Source organism: Aotus nancymaae, unplaced genomic scaffold (genome assembly GCF_030222135.1).
Source record: "Aotus nancymaae isolate 86718 unplaced genomic scaffold, 86718_ANA_hifiasm-v0.15.2.pri h1tg000009l, whole genome shotgun sequence".
Lineage (NCBI taxonomy): Eukaryota > Metazoa > Chordata > Mammalia > Primates > Aotidae > Aotus > Aotus nancymaae.
Genome location: NW_026988420.1, coordinates 4820548 through 4840909, shown reverse-complemented (window position 1 = coordinate 4840909; position 20362 = coordinate 4820548). Strand labels below are relative to the sequence as shown.

At 39.7% G+C, this 20362-nt stretch overlaps 2 protein-coding genes across 5 annotated transcripts in view; one reads left to right on the top strand and one right to left on the bottom strand.

The window, feature by feature from the left end:
- WASF3 (WASP family member 3) overlaps positions 1–20362 on the bottom strand; it is a 118125-nt gene that overhangs the window by 58335 nt on the left and 39428 nt on the right. For 3 of the 4 annotated variants that reach the window (XM_012441759.2, XM_012441744.2, XM_012441766.2), the window contains exon 2: positions 13324–13414. The gene's annotated coding sequence lies outside the window, so the exon portion shown is untranslated. Of the gene's footprint in view, positions 1–13323; positions 13415–14547; positions 14567–20362 lie in introns of those variants that run through there. The other variant, XM_012441752.3, reaches the window with a different exon arrangement.
- Positions 416–1663, top strand: LOC105709734 (poly(rC)-binding protein 1-like). The gene has a single exon (XM_012441780.3). It carries the CDS (start codon positions 416–418, stop codon positions 1484–1486), a length of 1071 nt encoding a protein of 356 aa, XP_012297203.3. The 3' UTR covers positions 1487–1663.

The following is a 20362-nucleotide window of genomic DNA, read 5'->3' as shown; positions in this document are numbered from 1 at the left end:
TCTACTAAAAATACAAAAAATTAGCTGGGCATGGTGGCACGTGCCTGTAATCCCAGCTACTCAGGAGGCTGAGGCAGGAGAATTGCCTGAACCCAGGAGGCAGAGGTTGCAGTGAGCCGAGATCGCGCCACTGCACTCCAGCCTGGGTAACAAGAGCGCAACTCCGTCTGGCGGGGGGGGAAACGTTATTTCGGCCGAGGCTGCCGCCGGAGTCACCACCGCCGCGCCCTCGCCCACCCGGCCCCGCAGCCGCCCGCCCCTGAGACTACGGTGCGGCCTCCTGCCCGCTCCCGCGGGGCCCTCGCTCGCCTCGCGCTGGCAGTTTTGGGCCTACACCTCCCCTCCCCCCCGCCAGCCGCCAAAGACTTGACCACGTAACGAGCCCAACTCCCTCGAACGCCGCCCGCCGCTCGCCATGGATGCCGGTGTGACTGAAAGTGTACTAAATGTGACTCCCACCATTCGGCTTCTTCTGCCCGGAAAGGAAGTAGGAAGCATCACTGGGAAGAAAGGGGAGTCGATTAAGAGGATATGCGAGGAGAGTGGCGCGTGGATCAACATCTCGGACGGGAATTGTCCGGAGAGAATCATCACTCTGACCGGCCCCACCAATGCCATCTTTAAGGCTTTCACTATGATCATCGACAAGCTGGAGGAAGATATCAACAGCTCCATGACCAACAGCACCACGGCCAGCAGGCCCCCGGTCACCCTGAGGCTGGTGGTGCCGGCCACCCGGTGCGGCTCCCTGACTGGGAAAGGCGGGTGTAAGATCAAAGAGATCTGCGAGAGTACGGGGGCGCAGGTCCAAGTGGCGAGGGATATGCTGCCCGACTCCACCAAGCGGGCCATCACCATCGCTGGCATGCCGCAATCTGTTACCGAGTGTGTCAAGCAGATCTGCCTGGTCATGATGGAGACGCTCTCCCAGTCTCCGCAAGGGAGAGTCATGACCATTCCGTACCAGCCCATGCCGGCCAGCTCCCCAGTCATCTGCGCGGGCGGCCAAGATCGGTGCAGCGACGCTGCGGGCTACCCCCACGCCACCCATGACCTGGAGGGACCACCTCTAGATGCCTACTCGATTCAAGGTCAACACACCATTTCTCCACTTGATCTGGCCAAGCTGAACCATGTGGCAAGACAACAGTCTCACTTTGCCATGATGCACAGCGGGACCAGATTCCCCGGAATTGACTCCAGCTCTCCAGAGGCGAAAAGCTATTGGGCAAGTTTGGATGCATCTACTCAAACCACCCATGAACTCACCATTCCAAATAACTTAATTGGCTGCATAATCGGGCGCCAAGGCGCCAACATTAATGAGATTCGCCAGATGTCCGGGGCCCAGATCAAAATTGCCAACCCAGTGGAAGGCTCATCTGGTAGGCAGGTTACTATCACTGGCTCTGCTGCCAGTATTAGTCTGGCCCAGTATCTAATCAATGCCAGGCTTTCCTCTGAGAAGGGCATGGGGTGCAGCTAGAACAGTGTAGGTTCCCTCGATAACCCCTTTCTGCTGTTTTCCCATGATCCAACTGTGTAATTTCTGGTCAGTGATTCCAGGTTTTAAATAATTTGTAAGTGTTCAGTTTCTACACAACTTTATCATCCGCTAAGAATTTGAAAATCACATTCTCTGTTCAGTTGTTAATGCTGGGATCCCTATTTAGTTTTATAAGCTTTTCCCTGTTTTTAGTTTTGTTTTGGGTTTTTTGGCTCATCAATTTTATTTCATGTTTGTTGATAAGAAATATAAGAGTGGAATGTTAATAAATTTCAGTTTAGTTCTGTAATGTCAAGAATTTAAGAATTAAAAAAACGGATTGGTTTAAAAATAAATAAACAAAAATAAAAATGTTATTTCACTGTCTTAATGACTTTCATAGTCTCTGACAAGAAGTCTGCTGTTATTCTTATACCTGTTCCTCTGTTTGTAATGTTTCATTTTCTTTAAACCATGGCTGCCTCCAAGACTTTCCCCTTTATCTTGGGTATTTCAGCAACCTGATTCCAGTGTTTCTTGAACTTGGAGGGTTATTTTAAAAAAAAAAAATACTGCCTGGGATTCTCTGAGATTCTTGGATCTATTTGTCTTATTGTTTCCCATCTTTCATTAATTTTGAATAATTCTCAGCAACTATGCCTTCTAGTATTTTTTCTAGACAATATCTTCTCTTTTCCTTCTGGGTTTCCAATTACCTGTGTGTTAGACTAATGATACTGTTCCATAGCTCTTAGATGCTCAGTTTTGTCATCCCTCCCTTTCCCCACCTCCTTTTTCTTTTTCCTTGTCCCTTCATTTCACTATCCCTTTTTGTATTCTGTTGATTTAGCTTTAATTGGTTACTTTCTCAGCTGCATCTCAGCTGCATCCAGTTTGCTAATAAACTCAATTTGTGTTTACATTTCCAATTGTTTCCATTTAACTCTTAAAAACTTGTTTCCTTATCTCTGTTGATATTTTCTGTAAGTCCATGTGTATGGTCCACTTTGCTCAATACATTTTTCAATATATTCATCACAGTTATTTTTAAGTTCTCATACCTAAGTTATCTCTGAGTCTTTTTCCATTGATTGCTGATTGCTTTATCTCTTGATTTACAACAGGTCATTCTTTCTTGCCTTTTTGTCACATAATTTTGCACTGAACACTGGATATCATTTGTAAGGCAGTAGAGACTAAGCAAACAGTATTTCTTGTCCAGAAATAAATTTGCATATTCTTCTAGCAAGCCATTACTAAGGTGGATTGAGTTGACCTAGTTAGTGTTTGAGGGAGACAGCTGCTATTGTTATCTGATACACCACAGCATCAAAATCCCCTAGCCATGGGCTGTTGTCTTGTGCCTAGTGTGCTAGATTTTTTTTCAGTGTTCCTGGCCTACCTTGTAGTTCCTTCACATTTATGTCACAAAGGTGACACAAATTCCTCTTTACATTCTTGCTCTCCAAAGATGACTGCTATTGCTATGTTACTAGGTGCTAGGCTCCTTGCTCCCCTAGCCCAGCCTAAACTTTAGGAATGATCTGTATACCTAGACCTCAGAGTGGGGCCTTCTCAGTATCTGTGCCTCTCTTCTCCAAGGCAACTAAACTGCCTGATACTTGTCCATCTTGGGCATGAAAGAGTTCCTGTCCCTCATACCGCAGAAACAGAACTTTGCTTTGCATCAGTGAAAGATCATGAGCCCAAGAGGCTGTCCTGCTTTTGCTATTACCCTTTGTCCCAGAATCAGAGGATACTGCTAGTCACAGGGCAGGAAAGAGTGTTTCCTAGACCTCTGCCAGAAGTGGATCTTTGCTGAGTCCTGCGCGCTAGAGGTTTTTTTGCCCTCCCAGAAGCTTTGTCATAGGAAAGAAGGTTGTGGGGAAGCAGGTGTTACATCATGCCTGTCTCTCAGTGGCAGCTGAGATTACCTCCCGCAGGACAGCACAATCAAAAGAGGTTCTCTCTAGTCTCCAGGCTTGCTCATAAGCTTTCTTAAGAGTACGCAGCAGAGGGCTATAGAAAACAGCGTATGAATAAGTGTAACCTTCCCCTTGTATCTGGGGTACCTGGTTATTCTAAACTGATGCATTAGCCCATGTTCAATGTTAAGAATGTATTGCAATTTTTGCTAAATTTTTCTTATGCACTTCTATGGTGGTCTCTTGCTCCCCCTGTGCTCTGCTAAATGTGAAACAGTTCAAGTGTCCTGTCTACTCTCAGAGGGGCTTATCATTCTTTGGGATTTAAGAAAAGTTATTGCTTTGTAGATCATCTGGCCTTTTTTCTTTCTTAAAATAGAAGCAATGTTCTCTTACATCCTAATTAGAAGAGAAACTCCACCTTCATAGTAAGAACAAGGCTAACATATAAACTTCTTTTGTTAAGATGTTTAACTGGTAAGTGTTTTTGCAAGAAAGAAACAGTAAACAGATTTTTTTTTAAAGATGGAGTCTCACTTTGTCTCCCAGGCTGCAGTGCAGTGGTGTGATCTTGGCTCACTGCAACCTCTGCCTCCCAGGTTTAAGTGATTCTCCGGTCTCGGCTTTCAGAGTAGCTGGGATTACAGGCACCCACCACCACGCCCAGCTAAGTAAACTGATATTCTTGATGAGTGAACATATGAGTACATTCTTAAGAATCTGTGTGTGCAGACCCCAAAGTGAGCAGACTATTTTGGAAAGAAAAGAACACTACCACTACTATCTTAGCATGGATAATAGCTTTCATGCATAGAATATACTGCAATGGGGCATATAAATTAAATTAAAACCCACAACTGTGATCATTCCCCACTGCAGGAAGGATTCATGGGATGTAGAGTAATGTGTTAACTGCCTAAAGTCATTTTATATCTATCTATCTATCTATCTATCTTTTTTTTTTTGAGACGGAGTTTCGCTCTTGTTACCCAGGCTGGAGTGCAATGGCGCGATTTCGGCTCACTGCAACTTCCACCTCCTGGGTTCAGGCAATTCTCCTGCCTCAGCCTCCTGAGTAGCTGGGATTACAGGCACGTGCCACCATGCCCAGCTAATTTTTTGTATTAGTAGAGACGGGGTTTCACCATGTTGACCAGGATGGTCTCGATCTCTTGACCTCGTGATCCACCCGCCTCGGCCTCCCAAAGTGCTGGGATTACAGGCTTGAGCCACCGCGCCCGGCCCAGTCATTATATATTTTAAAACTATATTACTGGTAGTTAGAGCTAGTTGACTGTACAAAATTAATTCAACAGATTTTGTGGATTTTTTTCTCCACTATGCAGCCATTAAAGATTAACCTTTGAGCTTTTAGAACATACACAGTTTGCAGAACCTGACAGTGTTAATGATTCTCTCTTCTAGTCCTTATGTGCTGGTAACCTTTGCTCCGATTGTCGCATGCCAGGCAATTAGAGCACAGTGCCTGACAGCACTAAAACATGTGGTACAGACTATATTATACACACAAAACTACATGTGTGTATACTGCAGATGTTTGGCTTTTTAACCATGTTTACTTGTACGTATGAGTTTTGCCCTCAGAATGAAAGTGACCCAAGCAAAAGTAGCCAGGGCCCACAGAGTGACACAATGCTGGCCCAAGCCCTACCCCTGACCTTTCCCCTCAGTGTGCCCTTTTTATTTTGGAGAACAAGGGCTATGTCTGCCTGCCTCCCTCCGCTTTACAGCACACTGCTTGGAGTCAAGTGCCTATTGACATCTCCGAGAAGATACTCACTAACAGAACATTCCCACCGCCAAAGAAACTCCTCACTTGGCACACTGCCTTCTAGAGCTACACTGCCTTACCGTCTCTTTTTAAAACTTTATTACAAGTTGTGATTTGGGGGAAGGAAGGAAGAAAGACCACATAAAATTTAATCAACAGCATTTCACTGGGATGAAGGTTTACATTTTGCTCTTTGAAATGTGGTCTGTATGTTTCCACAGAATGGGAGACAGAAAGGTATAGTAGAGCAGCACTGGACTAGGAATTGGGGAACTGAGGTTCTGGTCCAAGTTCTGCCACTAGCACTACACAACTCTGTGCAAGTTTCTTCATCAGGGTGGGCCTCAGTTTCTTCTCTTGCAAAACAGATTTGCTCTCTTGCGTTCCCTCCAGCTCGGGCATGCTTTGTTTTCTTTCAGTTAGACATTCAGCTGGCTTTCAGAAACTACCATATCAGATTCACCTACTCTCCAAACATTCAGTGTGTTTTCATTGTGCTTTAGCTAGTAGAAATGCAAAAACTGAAGAAACAGAAACATAACAAACCCCCTTCCTCAAGATGCTAATGGTTTAGTGGCAGAGACAGACATATAAATAAAGTTACAACACAGTGTGACAAGCACTACATTAAAGGTATTTCTCATTCCTGGAAATTAAAACACAACTAGAAAGACTCCATTCTCAGTGGGGAATGAGGAGATGACACAGCATCACGAACCCTGCAGCATCCTGCCCGGCACCTGGAAGCTACCCAACAAACATTTGAGGATGAAAGAGTGAAGCTCTCACTCAAGGCTTAAAAGCAGCACTCCACCATTTTAAACCATCACTTGGCTTTTGCTATACAGCTCAACAACTAAATAATAAGTCCCCCAGAAAAAGGCAAATTTGTGTCTATGGAATAATGTAACGAAAAACTTTTGTCAAGTCCCTATTTTTAGCGGACATTCTGGGACATAGTTTGTCTTTTAGGAGCCACGAAATGGCATCTAAAGATCTTTCAGGTAGAAGCTAATATGGTTCTAACTGAAAAGAAAGGGATTAGAAGTCTAGGACGAGATTTCTCTCCACCAGGGTTTCACCATTAGCTCCTGTCTTGCAGTTTCTCTGTTGTGGGAAGAAATATCGAAGCGAGTAAAAGTGAAGAACAACAATCTATTATGGGTGGGGATACAGAAGTGGCATGGGAGCCTGTGAAGATCAAGCCTTTAGCCTCCCTTGCCTTTCTCTCCTAGGCATGGAGAGGGTAAAGGGGGCTCTCTAAAAAGCTGCTATTCTATAACTCACCACCCTCTACGTATCTATACTTCAATAAATTTTTATGCTCTGTATTATGTTCATTTTAGTTCAGATTTTTAAAAGTTAAATAAATTATTAAATTCCCATTAGACATAAAATATTTTAAAAATATATCCATATTTTATTTCTAAGTCCCTTTAGGCCATGGTGTCCATTTAACTAGATACTTGGAACATGTCGGACTGAAGAATACATTTAATAGTTGAGCCTGCAACGGTTTTATAGTCCTTTATTGTGCATAAAAATCTATTCTGATGCACATTACTAACCAGGAACCTCCAAGGTGCTTTGATCAGGAACTATTTTCCTTCTGTGTTTTGACCAGCCGGATAAAGTCAGCTACTTAATAAAAAAAAAATTTAAGATCAATGGAACCTTGGAGATCTAGCCTAACTTTATTTTACAATCAAAGATTAAGACAGAGACCCAAAATCTCCTGCATCCTGGAGTAGACACTAGACTCTCAGTCTCTCACTTTCACTGGTGCTCTGCCCACCACACCCCCACGGTAAATGTTTCCTACAAGTCCCATTTAGAAATATGCCAGTAAGCCAAGGCTACTTCATTTCTGTGTCTACCAGGATAAAACGGCAGCCAAGGAGGGGAAAGTAATCCTTGACTTCTAATACGATGTTTCTTTTCATTCTCCTTCCCTCTATCCCAGCAGTTCCCTCCCCATTCTTAATCCTCCAAGCACCTGAACATTTGTCGTGAAGAGTCAGCTCTGACCAAAAAGGAGGTGGTTTACATTTCCAAGGTCCCTTTTATATTGAATATTTTCTTATTAAACAGACGGTTTTGTCTGGTCCATCAACTCCTGACACTGTCTTGTTGCTGACATGCATAAGCTTCAGACCCCCATCTTATTCTGTTTTGTATTTTTGATATACATGACTTTTTATAACATGACCGACCTTTGGTTAACCATTGTATTGACCTAGATATTTGCATCCATCCCACTTCCCAAGCCAAGGATGTATTCCATCCAGATCTCTGCAGACCATGATTCAGTATAACATCTGGTAAGTCAAATTTCATTTGATGTCTGCCAAGAAGCTGTGTGCATAAGACTAGAATATATACCCAGCCTCCAAGGAGACTTACAGAAATGCTGCTGTGGATAAACTAAGGAAAACGACAGTTTAAGGTGGTATTTCAGAAAAGGAAAGCAATCTCCATTTCCTTGATTTGGGATTAAATGTAATCTATTTTCCATTTAAGGCTGCAGCATATGCTAAGCATATTTCTCCATTAAAATGAGACACTTATAAGCAGGCTGTATATGGCATGTGTGTATGTGCATAACCTTAGCTCATTTATAGGAAATCCTTTCAAAAGTTATATAATTTGAAATGGAGGATTAAAGAAATAGAATCTAATAAACAGAATACCTAGACTAGCCTTCTTTGTTTCAAATCCACAGAAATGAAAAAGATGTACATATAAAATATGTGCAATACTACAAGGACTACAAATGATAGATAACCTCCAAAGTTGAAAGCCAATGAGATGAGATTAAAGGAAGAAACTACAAGCCAAAAATGTGACAGGAAGGACTGTGGCCATCAGATGTGTGGTTGGAGAACCATAATGAAAAGATCCAGGCAATTTACATCAGAGAAATGCAAATGGCAGCCAACCATCAAATTGTCCTTCAAAAGAATTATATTTAATAAAACTAGAAATATGCATACTATTGACCGCAGCATTTCCATCTCTCATTTGGAGAAACATTCTCACTTGTGCATAATAATTCATGTATAAGAATGTTCACAGCAGCACATAGCGATAAACCGGAAATGACTACGAACAGGGGAAAGGAAGCTGTTAAAAGAAACAAGATAAATATATATGGAGTGACCTCTGAAACACAGCAATGACTGAAAAACACAAGGTTCAGAATTACAGTATTTCATTTAGTAAAAAGTACTATGTAGTCAGTCCTACATGTATATGAGAGAGACAGTGAGAAGGAGAGAGGAGGAGAGAAGGATTGTGAGTGTGAGTGTGTGTGTGTGCGCGCCTGCGCGCACACGTGCATGAGACAAAGACAGAAAGAAACATCTCAAATTCATAATAATGGATTACCTCTAAGGGGAGAAATACAAAATAATGGATTACTCTAAGGGGTGTGGCACAGAGGTTGAGACTCAAAAGGTACTTTAATTGCAAATGTGTTTCAAGTTTTTAAAAGATGTATACATTCAGGTGTTATTTGCATAAACAATATGATTTAGTACAAACAACTAGAAGATACTGGATATATCAATAATGAATGATTACAGGAAAAAATTATAATAAAGTCATCAATGGACAGAAAAGATTAATTTTTTTAACCAAAAAAAAAAGGCACTAATAGTGATTATGGCCTTCCAAATAATCATAATAAGCGTTAATGAGCGAATTCACCTATTAATGGCTAAGACTGTATTAGTCCGTTTTCACACTGCTATAAAGATACTGAGACTGGGTAATTCAGAAAGGAAAGAGGTTTAACTGACTCAAAGTTCCACATGGCTGGGAAGGCCTCAGGAAACTTACAATCATGGTGGAAGGCAAAGGGGAAGCATGGCACCTTCTTCATAAGGCAGCAGGAGGGAGAATAATGTAGGAGGAACTACCAAACACTTATAAAATCATCAGATCTCATGAGAACTCACTATCACAAGAACATCATGGGAGAGACTGCCCCCATGATTCAATTACCTCCACTTGGTATCTCCCTTCACACTTGGGGATTATAGGGATTATGGGGGTTATGACTCAAGATGAGATTTTGGGTGGGGACACAGTCAAACCACTTACAGAATGTGCCAAGCACTGTTAAGAATTTTACATATATTAACTCATTTAATTCTTATAAAATGAGATCGAAAACTATTAATATTTCCATCGTATAGGAAAGAAACAGGCACCAATAGCTAAGTAAACTTAACCGACACCACACAGCCAGTTTATGCAGTGTCTGAATTCAACCCCAGGCAACCCGGACTCAGTCCATGTCCTTACCACTCACCGAACAGTCTCCCCTGAACAAAGCAACACACAAACTGAGTCATTCGGGTTTTTTAAGATAAATATTCAAGAATGTATCTAAAATGAAATAACTAGGAGTGATAAAAATGAAGAGATTAAACATATACACCAGGCAAATGCTAACAACAAAAGGAAGTCAGACTCTAAGACACAATAGAAACTCAAGGTAAAGGCAACAAAAACAGATGGAGGGGAAGACACATATATTTAATTGGTTTAAAAAAATTAAAAATGACAGTTAAGAACTTTTATTATCCTTTTGTAGAAGACCCAACATACTTTCCTCAGAAACCAACAAAAAACAAGATTTGAATAATAATACAATTAGCAAGTGTTAATTGATAGTTATTTTTAAATGTTATACATAAATGTGAGAATGCATATTTTTAAAACATACAGAAAAGTTGTAAGAAAAAAAGCTATGAATTAGGTCACACACAAAAGTTAATTGCAATCGCACAGAAAATTGCAATCACACAGTAAGCACAATACATTCAAATTAGAAATGAACATGTAATAATCAGGGGACGTGTTGGTAAATTGTCTCCAGCATTTTCATCATTGAATCTGAATCTGGCCCTGTTCTGGCTTCTGACATTGGAGTACTTCAGGTAAGGCTTTTGACTATGCCCCAAGGACATCGAGTCAATACTGATAACAACCAGAATGGCAAATCTCCAGCCTCCAGAAATAAAGAGTTGACCATCACAGCCATGCAAACATATTCACTAATTAAGAATCTTCTGTCCTGAAGGGGAGGGGGGGACCACGTCACAGGTATTAACTCATGTGCAGCCCCCCAAAAAGACAATACAAACTAAGTGCCCTGACAGAAAATGGAAGAAAAGGAAGAAGATGACAAACACTACTTTCATCTGGGTTGGGGAAAGTGTGAAAAATAAGAACAAAAAATAATCCCATATCGCTCCCAAAAATTTCATTCTGGAGTAAAAAGGAAAAAAATGCTAATCAAATAAAAGTACAAATCATATATCTGATAAAGATCTGATACAGAACATATAAAGAACTCTTGAAACTCTATAATAAAGTATCCAATTTCTTAAAATGGGCATAAGATTTGAACAGACACTTCACTGAAGAAGTTATGCAGATGGCACGCAAGCAGATGAAATATGCTCAACAGCATTAGTCATTAAAGAGAGGCAAATTCAAACTGCAGGAGATATGACTGCACACTGATTAGAATGGCTAAACTTAAAAAGATTGTCCATACAGAGTGCCGGTGAGAACGTGGATAAACTGGAACTATCATCCACTGCTCAAGAGAATTAAAATAATTTTTGGAAAACGGTTTGCAAGCTTCTTAAAAAGTTAAGCATACACTTATCACATGATCCAGCCATTCTACTCCTAGGTGTTTACCCCACACACACACACAAAAAGCATATGCCCACATAAAGACTTGTATATGAATGTTCATGCAGATTTGTAACAGCCAAAAACTAGAAACAATCCAAGTGTCCATTAGCAGGTGAATGGATAAACAAACTGCATTATATCTATAGAGGGATATACTATTCAACGATAACACGGAATGAACTACTGATACATGCAACAAGAGAGCTGAATCTCTATGCTGAATGAATAATTATGCTGAATGAAAGCCAGACAAAAAGACTACATTCTGTATTATTCCATTTACATAACATTCTAGGAAATATAAACTAATCTATAGAGACAGAAAGCAGACCAATGGTTATGTGAGGGTAGGAGAGAGACAAAGGAGAAATGACCAAGGGCCACGAGAAAACAATGGTCACCAGTTCAACTACAGTGATGGTTTCATGGGTGTATACGTATTTTAAATAATTTATCAAATTATACATTTTAAATAAGCATAGTTTACTGTATGTCAATTATTCTTCAATAAAGCTGTTTAGAAATGAATCTGTGGAGACAGATAAGAGTATGATAAAGTAGGAGATCACTGAATGTCTATTTAATATGTACATTCTAACATGAAGGTCAAGTAAAAATAAGTCTGTTAGCCACACACAGGATTAAATATCATGATAAAAGAAATGAGAGAGGAAAGACACATTTAGCAACTAGAGAGGCAGAGCTCCAAAACAGTACTTAATAAAGGGCCACCGCTGATGGGCATAATACAAACAGCAATGGAAATATCCCAAAAACGTCCTCTTCCTAGAGAATTCCCTCATCAAAGAGAATCTGCCTTCCAAGCTAATCACAGTGTGTCACCTACAACAGTCTGAACACGGATAGCGCTTCTTCAAGTGACCTGGAAACCTGGAAACGTAGCACGGCAGCCAAACAAGCAGATGGCGTGGCAGGCAGATGCCCTGAGTTCTTCAAGAGCTGAGATCTGATAAGCCTCAAGTCCTTATTTTAAATATGAAAGCAGTAATATCTGCCTGGTTATCTCAAAAGGCTGTGGTGAGATGACACGCCCGAAAGCCCTCCAAAAACTATAAAGTGGAACACAAATACTAGACAGTATTAGTGTTGAAAAATACATGCTTATCTGACAAAAAAAAAATTTAACTATCTCCCCTCTTCACATTAATTGGATAGGAAGTGAAAGAAGCCATTTATCAGAACTACAATCAGCCTGTAACCCATCATGACATACAGGAAAAGCCCAAAAGCTATTTAACTTTTATTTTCTAATATAAGCATTTAACACTATAAGGTAGTGCTTTAGGTGCATTTCATACATTTTGGTATGTTATGCTTTCATTTTCATTTGATTCAAGGTATTTTCCCTAGTAAGCTCCTCTTTAACCCATGGGTTTTCAGGACGTGATCATTAATTTCAAGATATTTTGGAATTTCTTGGGTGTGTGATACTGATTTCTAGCTTAATTAAATTGTGGTCAGAGAACACAGATATATTCCTGAAAAATTACCTGTAAAGTGGAAGTATGGAAATCAAGTTCAATTTTCCTATGGTAAATTAATATGTAATGATATGCCCAAGGACAAGGTGAGCTAGGATTAGAGATCAGGTCTTTCGGCTTCTGGTATAATATCCTTTCTTCTACCTTATGTTCTCTTTCAATACCATCTTAAAACCAAAAGACTTGTTAATCTCTCCCTATCCTTCCAAAAGAAAAAAGAAAGAAAGAGAAGGAAAATTCCATATTCATCATCACATTTGATTTTTACTATTTCATAAATCAGGCAAGACAGATGATAGTATTCTGCACATGAAGAAAGTGAAGCTCAAAGAAATGACTTGGCCTGCTAGTCTGCTATGTCTCATTACTCCTCAGCTACTCCTTAAAATTAGAAGAAGACAGCTCATTGAAATCCATAAATAATTCAAAAACCTCATTTTAGCCACTATTACAATCACCACCACCTCAGTTCAGAGTAAATTATAGTAAAACTGACTAAGTTTAAGTTTTTAAATCTTGACTTCTCACACCCATTCATTATTAGCAAGATTCAGATAGCAAAGAATTGGTTAACTCCAGGAAAGAATAAGTAAATCGGCAAAAACAGAGGGAGGAAAACTGAGATCTCTGCTTAATAAGTCATAAACTACATAATCATATTTTTCACACAAAAAAATTAATATGGAAATAAATATATCAAGTTATTTTTTTTCTCTTTCAAAGTCACAAACGATTAGGATCTAAAGCACTAAAATATTATCTGCTGTTAATATTAAAGCATATTAATATTAAGTTAACATTCAAAAATATTAAAATATTTTATGCTACTCTATTTTTAATTACATTTCTAAACTATAATTATATAGAAATTAAACGGCTTGGGTAAAAGGCATACATTCTTACCATATAATCGTTGACTATGGGTTGCAGAAATTCCCCTCAAGTAGCATCACCACTTTGGCTCAGTTATCAGTAGTAGAAACAGCAATCAAAACTGAAAGTATAAAGAAAAGGAAAAAAAATTAGCAGTAGGCAAAATGCATTCAACTCTTCAAGAAAGTCTTAAATTCAAATTTCACATTTCGACAATTTCAAGGAAGCTCTAATCCCTGAACTAGTTCTTTTTTAACTAGTTTAACTAAGGAACTAATAAGGTGTGTGAAATCCTATATAATTCCAACCCCCTATCCTGGAAAAACCTCTGAAATTAACTTCAAGGACTCACCATAAATAATAGCCTAAGGGCAGAAAAAGAAAAAGTCAAGTTTAAGTGTATTCAACTAAACTACTCAATTAAGTTACTCAACAACACATATACTTCAGGTTCTGTTACTATCTCCAGACTGAATCAAATAACAGTAATCATTCACATAACTGTACCTAATAAGAGCATTTGTATCAATTTTTCCCATACCAATATTCGAGTTCAATAAAAGTCTTGGTGATCATTTTATAAATATTCTAATAGTAGGTACAGGTGTAAAACAGTAGCACATTTAATAACTGCCAAACATACCCTAGAAAGTGTTTCCAGGACATTGGACATTAATAGCAAGGCTACAGAGCAAACTGGTCAGTGTTGTGTACCAATGTGCTAAAGCTGTAAGGTAAAAAGAAACATGATATAGTTTCCTACTCAGAATTATGATTTACTTGGGAAGAACACATACAAGAAAATTTTAGTGAACAGGTATCCGTTCACTCAGCAAGACTTTAACAAGCATCTTGTAGAAGTCAGCCTCTCTTTAAACACTGAACACATAAAAATTAATAAGAAAATGCCTGTTCATGAAGGTACTCACAGTCTTGTGAAGGTAACAAATAAATGCAGATAACTTTAATAAGGTAGAAGCAAGAAAGCGAGAGCACAGTGGCGCAGAAGTGGGGTGGGGTATGGTTTCAGGAAGATCAAAAATGGATGGGAGGAGCGAGGCTTGGGAAAGGAGGTCCAGGCATGAGCAGGCAGAAACTGTGCCATTTCATTATGGAAGAAAAGCAACTTTGAGTCTACTAAAAGGAATTAACTGGATCCACATGAATTCTACGTAGGCCAGTAGATTCTAAGAACCCACACGGTTAAGATTGCAACCACCCTTTTAACAGTTAAAAAAAAAAAAATAGAATTACCATTCAGCAATACTCTATTTTATACATCCTGTTTCACTTATTTAAACTAAAGCAGCATACAATTTTCTTCTCTTCCTTCGGAGCAGCTGTAAAGCATGTTCTTGATGCTGAGTAAAAGAGAAAAGTGAGTTTTTTCCTAAGTAATTTGCATAAGTGATCACCTTATTTCCAAATACAGAAAATTATCCCTGAGTTTAGATTTATCTAGGACGAATTTCACCTCTACTAGATCAGCTGATTCAACCTGATGATTCTGAGTAACCAGCACTATACATTTCACTTAAAAGATGGTTATATCTAGCTAATTGTGCCTAAGGAGAAGGAAAATGTCCAGCATCGTTTGTATTTTCTGGATGACCATTTATGTTTAAGAATCATGTGGTAACTCTCCCTTCGTGAAAAATTACGAATTTTCCCATTTGTGTGAAAGGCTATGGACTTATTATTTTTGTTATTAGCTATTATTCAGTAAATGGTTTACTCAGGTCTAAGCATAGAGCTAATATCTCATATACATTTAACTTAGTCCTCAGAGGCAGGTAATATCTCCATTTAAAAATGAAGAAATTAGGATCAAAAGTGAGTTGTTTAGGATCACACAGCTAGGAAAAAGAGGAATCAGGATGAGTCTGGCTAGAAAGTAACTGTTCTTGCCGGGTGCTATGTGGCTCACACCTGTAATCCCAGCACTTTGGGAGGCTGAGGCAGGCAGATCACAAGCCCAGGAGCTTGAGACCAGCTTGGGCAACATGGCGAAACCCTGCCTCCACAAAAAAAAGAAGAAAGTAAGCAATATCTGCATTAGATTGTAGATAAAGGGCATATTACTATCCTTTTGGACATGGACACATGCATTTTTCTTTGCTGCTGAGCTGCTAACATTTCTAACATAAGTCAGGAACCATAAAAGTCTTGAAGAATTAACTAGACTTTGTGAATACATAGCTACACATGACAGTGGAGAGCCTATCAGTAACTCCTTTGAAGTCACAGGTTAAGGCTGCTAAGTGGAAACACAGCACCTCTACTAAGAGGTGCAATACTGGCCAGCACAGGGAAGCATGCTTCTTTCTATGTAACACCATCACTCTAATTCTGTTTCCATCAATGGCTATATTCTGAATGGTGCTGACAGTGCTCTCCTGTGACTACTGTCCAGGAGCAGAACTGCCCTGTAACTTCCTACCTCTGGCCTTGCATCCGTTATGCTCCCTGTGTCAGAAATTTCCTCCTGTCATCTACTTTCCAGGTATCCAAAGGTCTCTTGCCCTCAAACTGCAACCTGCTATGGCCTCCATCCATCCATGCCTCTAGCTGCTCAATAAACATGTATATATGTGGTTATATGTCAGTCACTGTGCATGCCCCTACCCCTGGAAAAACCAAAGCCCAATCCTGCACTCCCAAGAACCTCTCTGTCCACCAGAAGAAAAGTCTGTAAATAAGCAGGTAGCACTCTGTGGGACCAGCACTCTAACAGGTGTCTGCAGGGGATGCACAGAGCACAAGGGAGAAGGTGGCTGCAGGTGAAGGGGCAGCAGCAGGGACAGCCTTACAAGGCTGGTCACTGAATTTAAGCCATAATTCAGATTATAGATGATGAAGACCTAAACTAAGACAAGGGAAGATTTTTTTAAAGGGAACAAATCTGACAGACATAGGTCTCAGGAGATTAAGTGGGATGGGGATGCTGAGATGTCCCCTGGAGTCAAGGAGTACTCTAAGGCAGTGCTGTCCAAATAAGTGTCCTGCAGTGATGGAAATGTTCTACACAGTGACACTGTCCCAAAAGGCAGCCTCTAGCCACATGGATCCCTGGATCCAGCTTGAAACGTGGTTAATGTGAGTGAGGAACTGAATATTTTACTTCATTTTAACTAATGTTCACTTAAATAGTAACATGTGGTCAGTGGCTACTATGTTGGACAGTACTCTTCTAAGGTTTTTGGCTTGAGATAGTTGTATTGGAAGTGTTATTACCAACATCTGGGGAAAAAATATTGCAAAGAAAAGCATATAGACACTGAACTATTTGAATAATGAACAAATCACTGAATAGAGGAACAAACTGGGTAATCTCTAAGGACCTCTCCCTGCTAAAATCCCATCACAGATGTACTTATCCTTGGGTTCCAAATAATGATCTCAATATGGTAGCAACAAAATGTAATCTTGCTGTCTCTAGGCCTAAGTATTAAAATACTACTACTAAATAAAAATTATTTATACCATTCAGGGAGAAAAGAAAAGAAAAATAACATCACGAAACCACAGAAGTCCCAATTTAGGGAATCATCACAGACCAAAGTCAAGCTAGGAAAAATAACTGCTTAGTTAAAAAAAAGTATTTTGCCAAAAAGAAGAGGGGGTGGGGAGGAGGGGGCCATGCAGCTTTATGACAGTCAACATGAGTGCAGGTAATTTCAAATACATTACAGACCATTCACCTCATCAACAGCTCACTTCACTCAGTTTACATTCCTCTATAGTCTGATGAGAGAAATGATAGAGTTTATCTCATGAAATACGTAATTTTGTACTATAGTGCATTTTACAAGGTCAGTGGTAACAAAATTTTCCCTAGTAATATGTCCTTTAATCTTATTTATCCACAACATCCAAAATCAATATGAAATAAAGAATTCTGCTATATGAAAACACTTAACCTGAGAACAGGTTGTATCTAAATGATTCATTGTTAATCTACCAATATTATCCTAATCTGATTGTATTTGGATTTACTATTTTGGTTCTTGACATGTCTTGTAAGCCTCCAAATTCTAGCTTTCCAGAAATGAGAAGCTAGCTTGAGATATAGCTCTATTTCCCTACTGCTTTTCCCAGCCTTACCTCCTAAATCAGGCTGAAATTCTATGTTCTTTTCACTTCTATTGACGAGATTACATCATCAATGTTTTCAACTATTCACATATAACGTTCTATATATGAGATTGCAAGACACTATAGAAATGGAGCCTTGCTTCAGAGAAATATACCTCATAAGAATGCCAAATATAATTTTTTTAGTAAAAATTATATCATGTCTAACATAACAAGATAGCAATTTTGGTGTTTCTCCTCTTTCTTGGACTCTCAGGTTGACTTTCTGAGCTTCAATATCCCATTGCTAGAACAGTCCCACACCTTTTAAAGTCAAAGCCAGTATGAACACATTTTAGCTGGCCCCACCATACCATTCAACACATAACTAACCTCTTATAGAAAGTGAGGCAAAAACAATGTCAAGTAATAAGGTCTTTGCCCCAGAAAGTTTATCTGGTGGGGAAGAATAAACAAACACAAATAAATATAAAACAAGTAGCAGAAGAGATACTGCTGTTAAAAATAATGTTAGCTGACATTCACTGAACACCTATCTGTATCACATTCTTAGCTAGGTCTATTTTAATTTTAATAAAACTGTATTAATTATTCTATGAGAGAGCAAATGAAGAGAAATCCTCCCAGTTTTGAATACTTTATTCATTCAAAAATTACTTATCACAGACCTAAATACAAGAATCATAAGATGGTATTTTCTTTCACTTCCATTTAATGAAGAATAACTGCCTTGTAAAATATGAAGAAAAAGGAACCAATTCCTGATATATGACATTGTAAAAATCCGTGAGTGTCCCATACCTCTGGATTAATAGTGCCTGGCCAGCGAATCTGACAGCCCAGACAACAATCTGGGCCCCATCAACCACTGATCAATTCGTTCAAACATTTACTACTGTTTAACACAGTTTCGGGGTCAGGGGGAAGCATTATTTTGGACTGAGCTCCTGCACTAGGCCCCAGCAGACCAGACCAAACCAGAATGGAGTCACTTGTGGTAACTGCCACTTAATCAAACTGAACTCAGCTGCGTACAGTGGCTCATGCCTGTAATCCCAGTACTTTGGGAGGCCTAGGTAAGACGATCGCTTGAGTCTAGGAGTTTGAGACCAGCGTAGGCAACACAGGGAAACCTCGTCTCTATAAATAATTTAAAAATTAGCTAGGCGTGGTGGTGCACTCCTGTGGTCCCACCTACTCAAGAGGCTGAAGCAGGAGGATCACCTGAGCCTGGGAAGTTGATGCTTCAGTGAGCTGAGATCACTCCACAGCACTGCAGTCTGAGTGACAGAGCCAGATCCTGTTTCAAAAAAACAAAAACAAAACAAAACAAAAAGAAACTGCTCTGAAACAAGACAATTTTCTATTAAAAACAAAAACAAGAGATTCATGGCAACCAATCAGAAGAGGCCCAGTTTACCTGAGCTGGGATAATAAGAAAGTTCCCTCTGTTTTAACCCTAAAGGAAAGTAATTTTGAAATGACCAATCTGCTGTTCATTCTTTATTTCTGCTTTCTTCAGCCTTTTTCTGCCTATAAAGCCAAGCTCCGCTCCTCAGCTCACCGGAACACTCATCCTATTTTATAGGATGAGTGTTCTGTAGTATGATTCAATGCTAGAATCACAAATAAAAGCCAATTAGATCTTTTTTTAAATTAGACAGTGAAACCCATCTCCACAAAAAATAAAAATAAAAAATTAGCTGGGCATGGTGACGCACACCTGTAGTCCCAGCTACTCAGAATTTGCCTTCTGACACTAGCCCACTATTATGCATCAGAAGTATAACTGTGACTCACACAAAAGTAAAGCTGTGTTATACAAAAAAATACCACACCACAAGCTAGAAAATGCTAAGTGGAAAAGAGAGACACAGGAACCCTCCCTACCATCTGAGAAGTACACAGTCCAAGACGCTCAGTGAATGCCTGAAACTGTGGATAGTACTAAACCCTATATACTAAATATTCTCCTATACATACATACCTATGATAATTTATTTTATAAATTAGGCACAGTAAGACTAACAACAATAACTCATAATAAAACAGAACAATTATACCAATATACTATAAGTCACATGAATGTGGTCTCTCTTACATGTGTATGCACAAAATATCTTCAATATTTTCAGACCACAGGTGACTGCCAGTAATTGAAAACATGGTAAGCAAAGCTTCGGGTATTGGGGACTACTGAGCATGCGAAGTGCTATGAGAGAAGACTAGTTCCAGCTGCAGTAAACGGTGACACCAAGAGATTGATTTCTGTCCTTTGAGATGCAAAGAGTATACAAAGTCATAATAAAGATAAACTCTTACCACTCTCTAAATATTGTGCTACAAGAGGTAGTCAAAGGGGCAGGGCAGTGGCTCACACTTGTAATCTCAGCATTTTAGGAGCCTGAGGCAAGAGGATCGTTGAGCCCAGGAGTTTGAGACCAGCCCAAGCAACATGGCAAAACCTGTCTCTACAAAAAAATAAAAATAAAAAATTAGCTGGGCATGGTGACACACACCTGTAGTCCCAGCTACTCAGGAGGATGAGGTGGGAGGATCACTCGAGCTTGGGAGGTCGAGGCTGCAGTGAGCTACAATCACACCACTGTACTCCAGCCTGAGTAACAGAGTGAGATCCTGTCACCGCCACAAAAAAAAAAAAGAAAAAGAAAAAGAGGCAGTCAAAGAGCTCCAGACACAGAACTTGCTCCTAAAATAAAGTATGTGTGTGTATCCACCCGTTCATCTCCTGTGAAGCTACAGAAAACTCTGGGCAGTTTATTTAAACCTAAGTTTCCCAAACTACAAAAATCAGACTGTGAGAATTAAATGAGCTAACCCATGGGAAGAGCTGTCTGCCTCATTTAACAAGCAATAAAGAGCACCAATCACTGTTACTGCACCACCAGGTGATGCCCCACCAACCTCAACAACCCACCAGAGCTGGGAGCATGTTCACTGCATCTCAGTATCA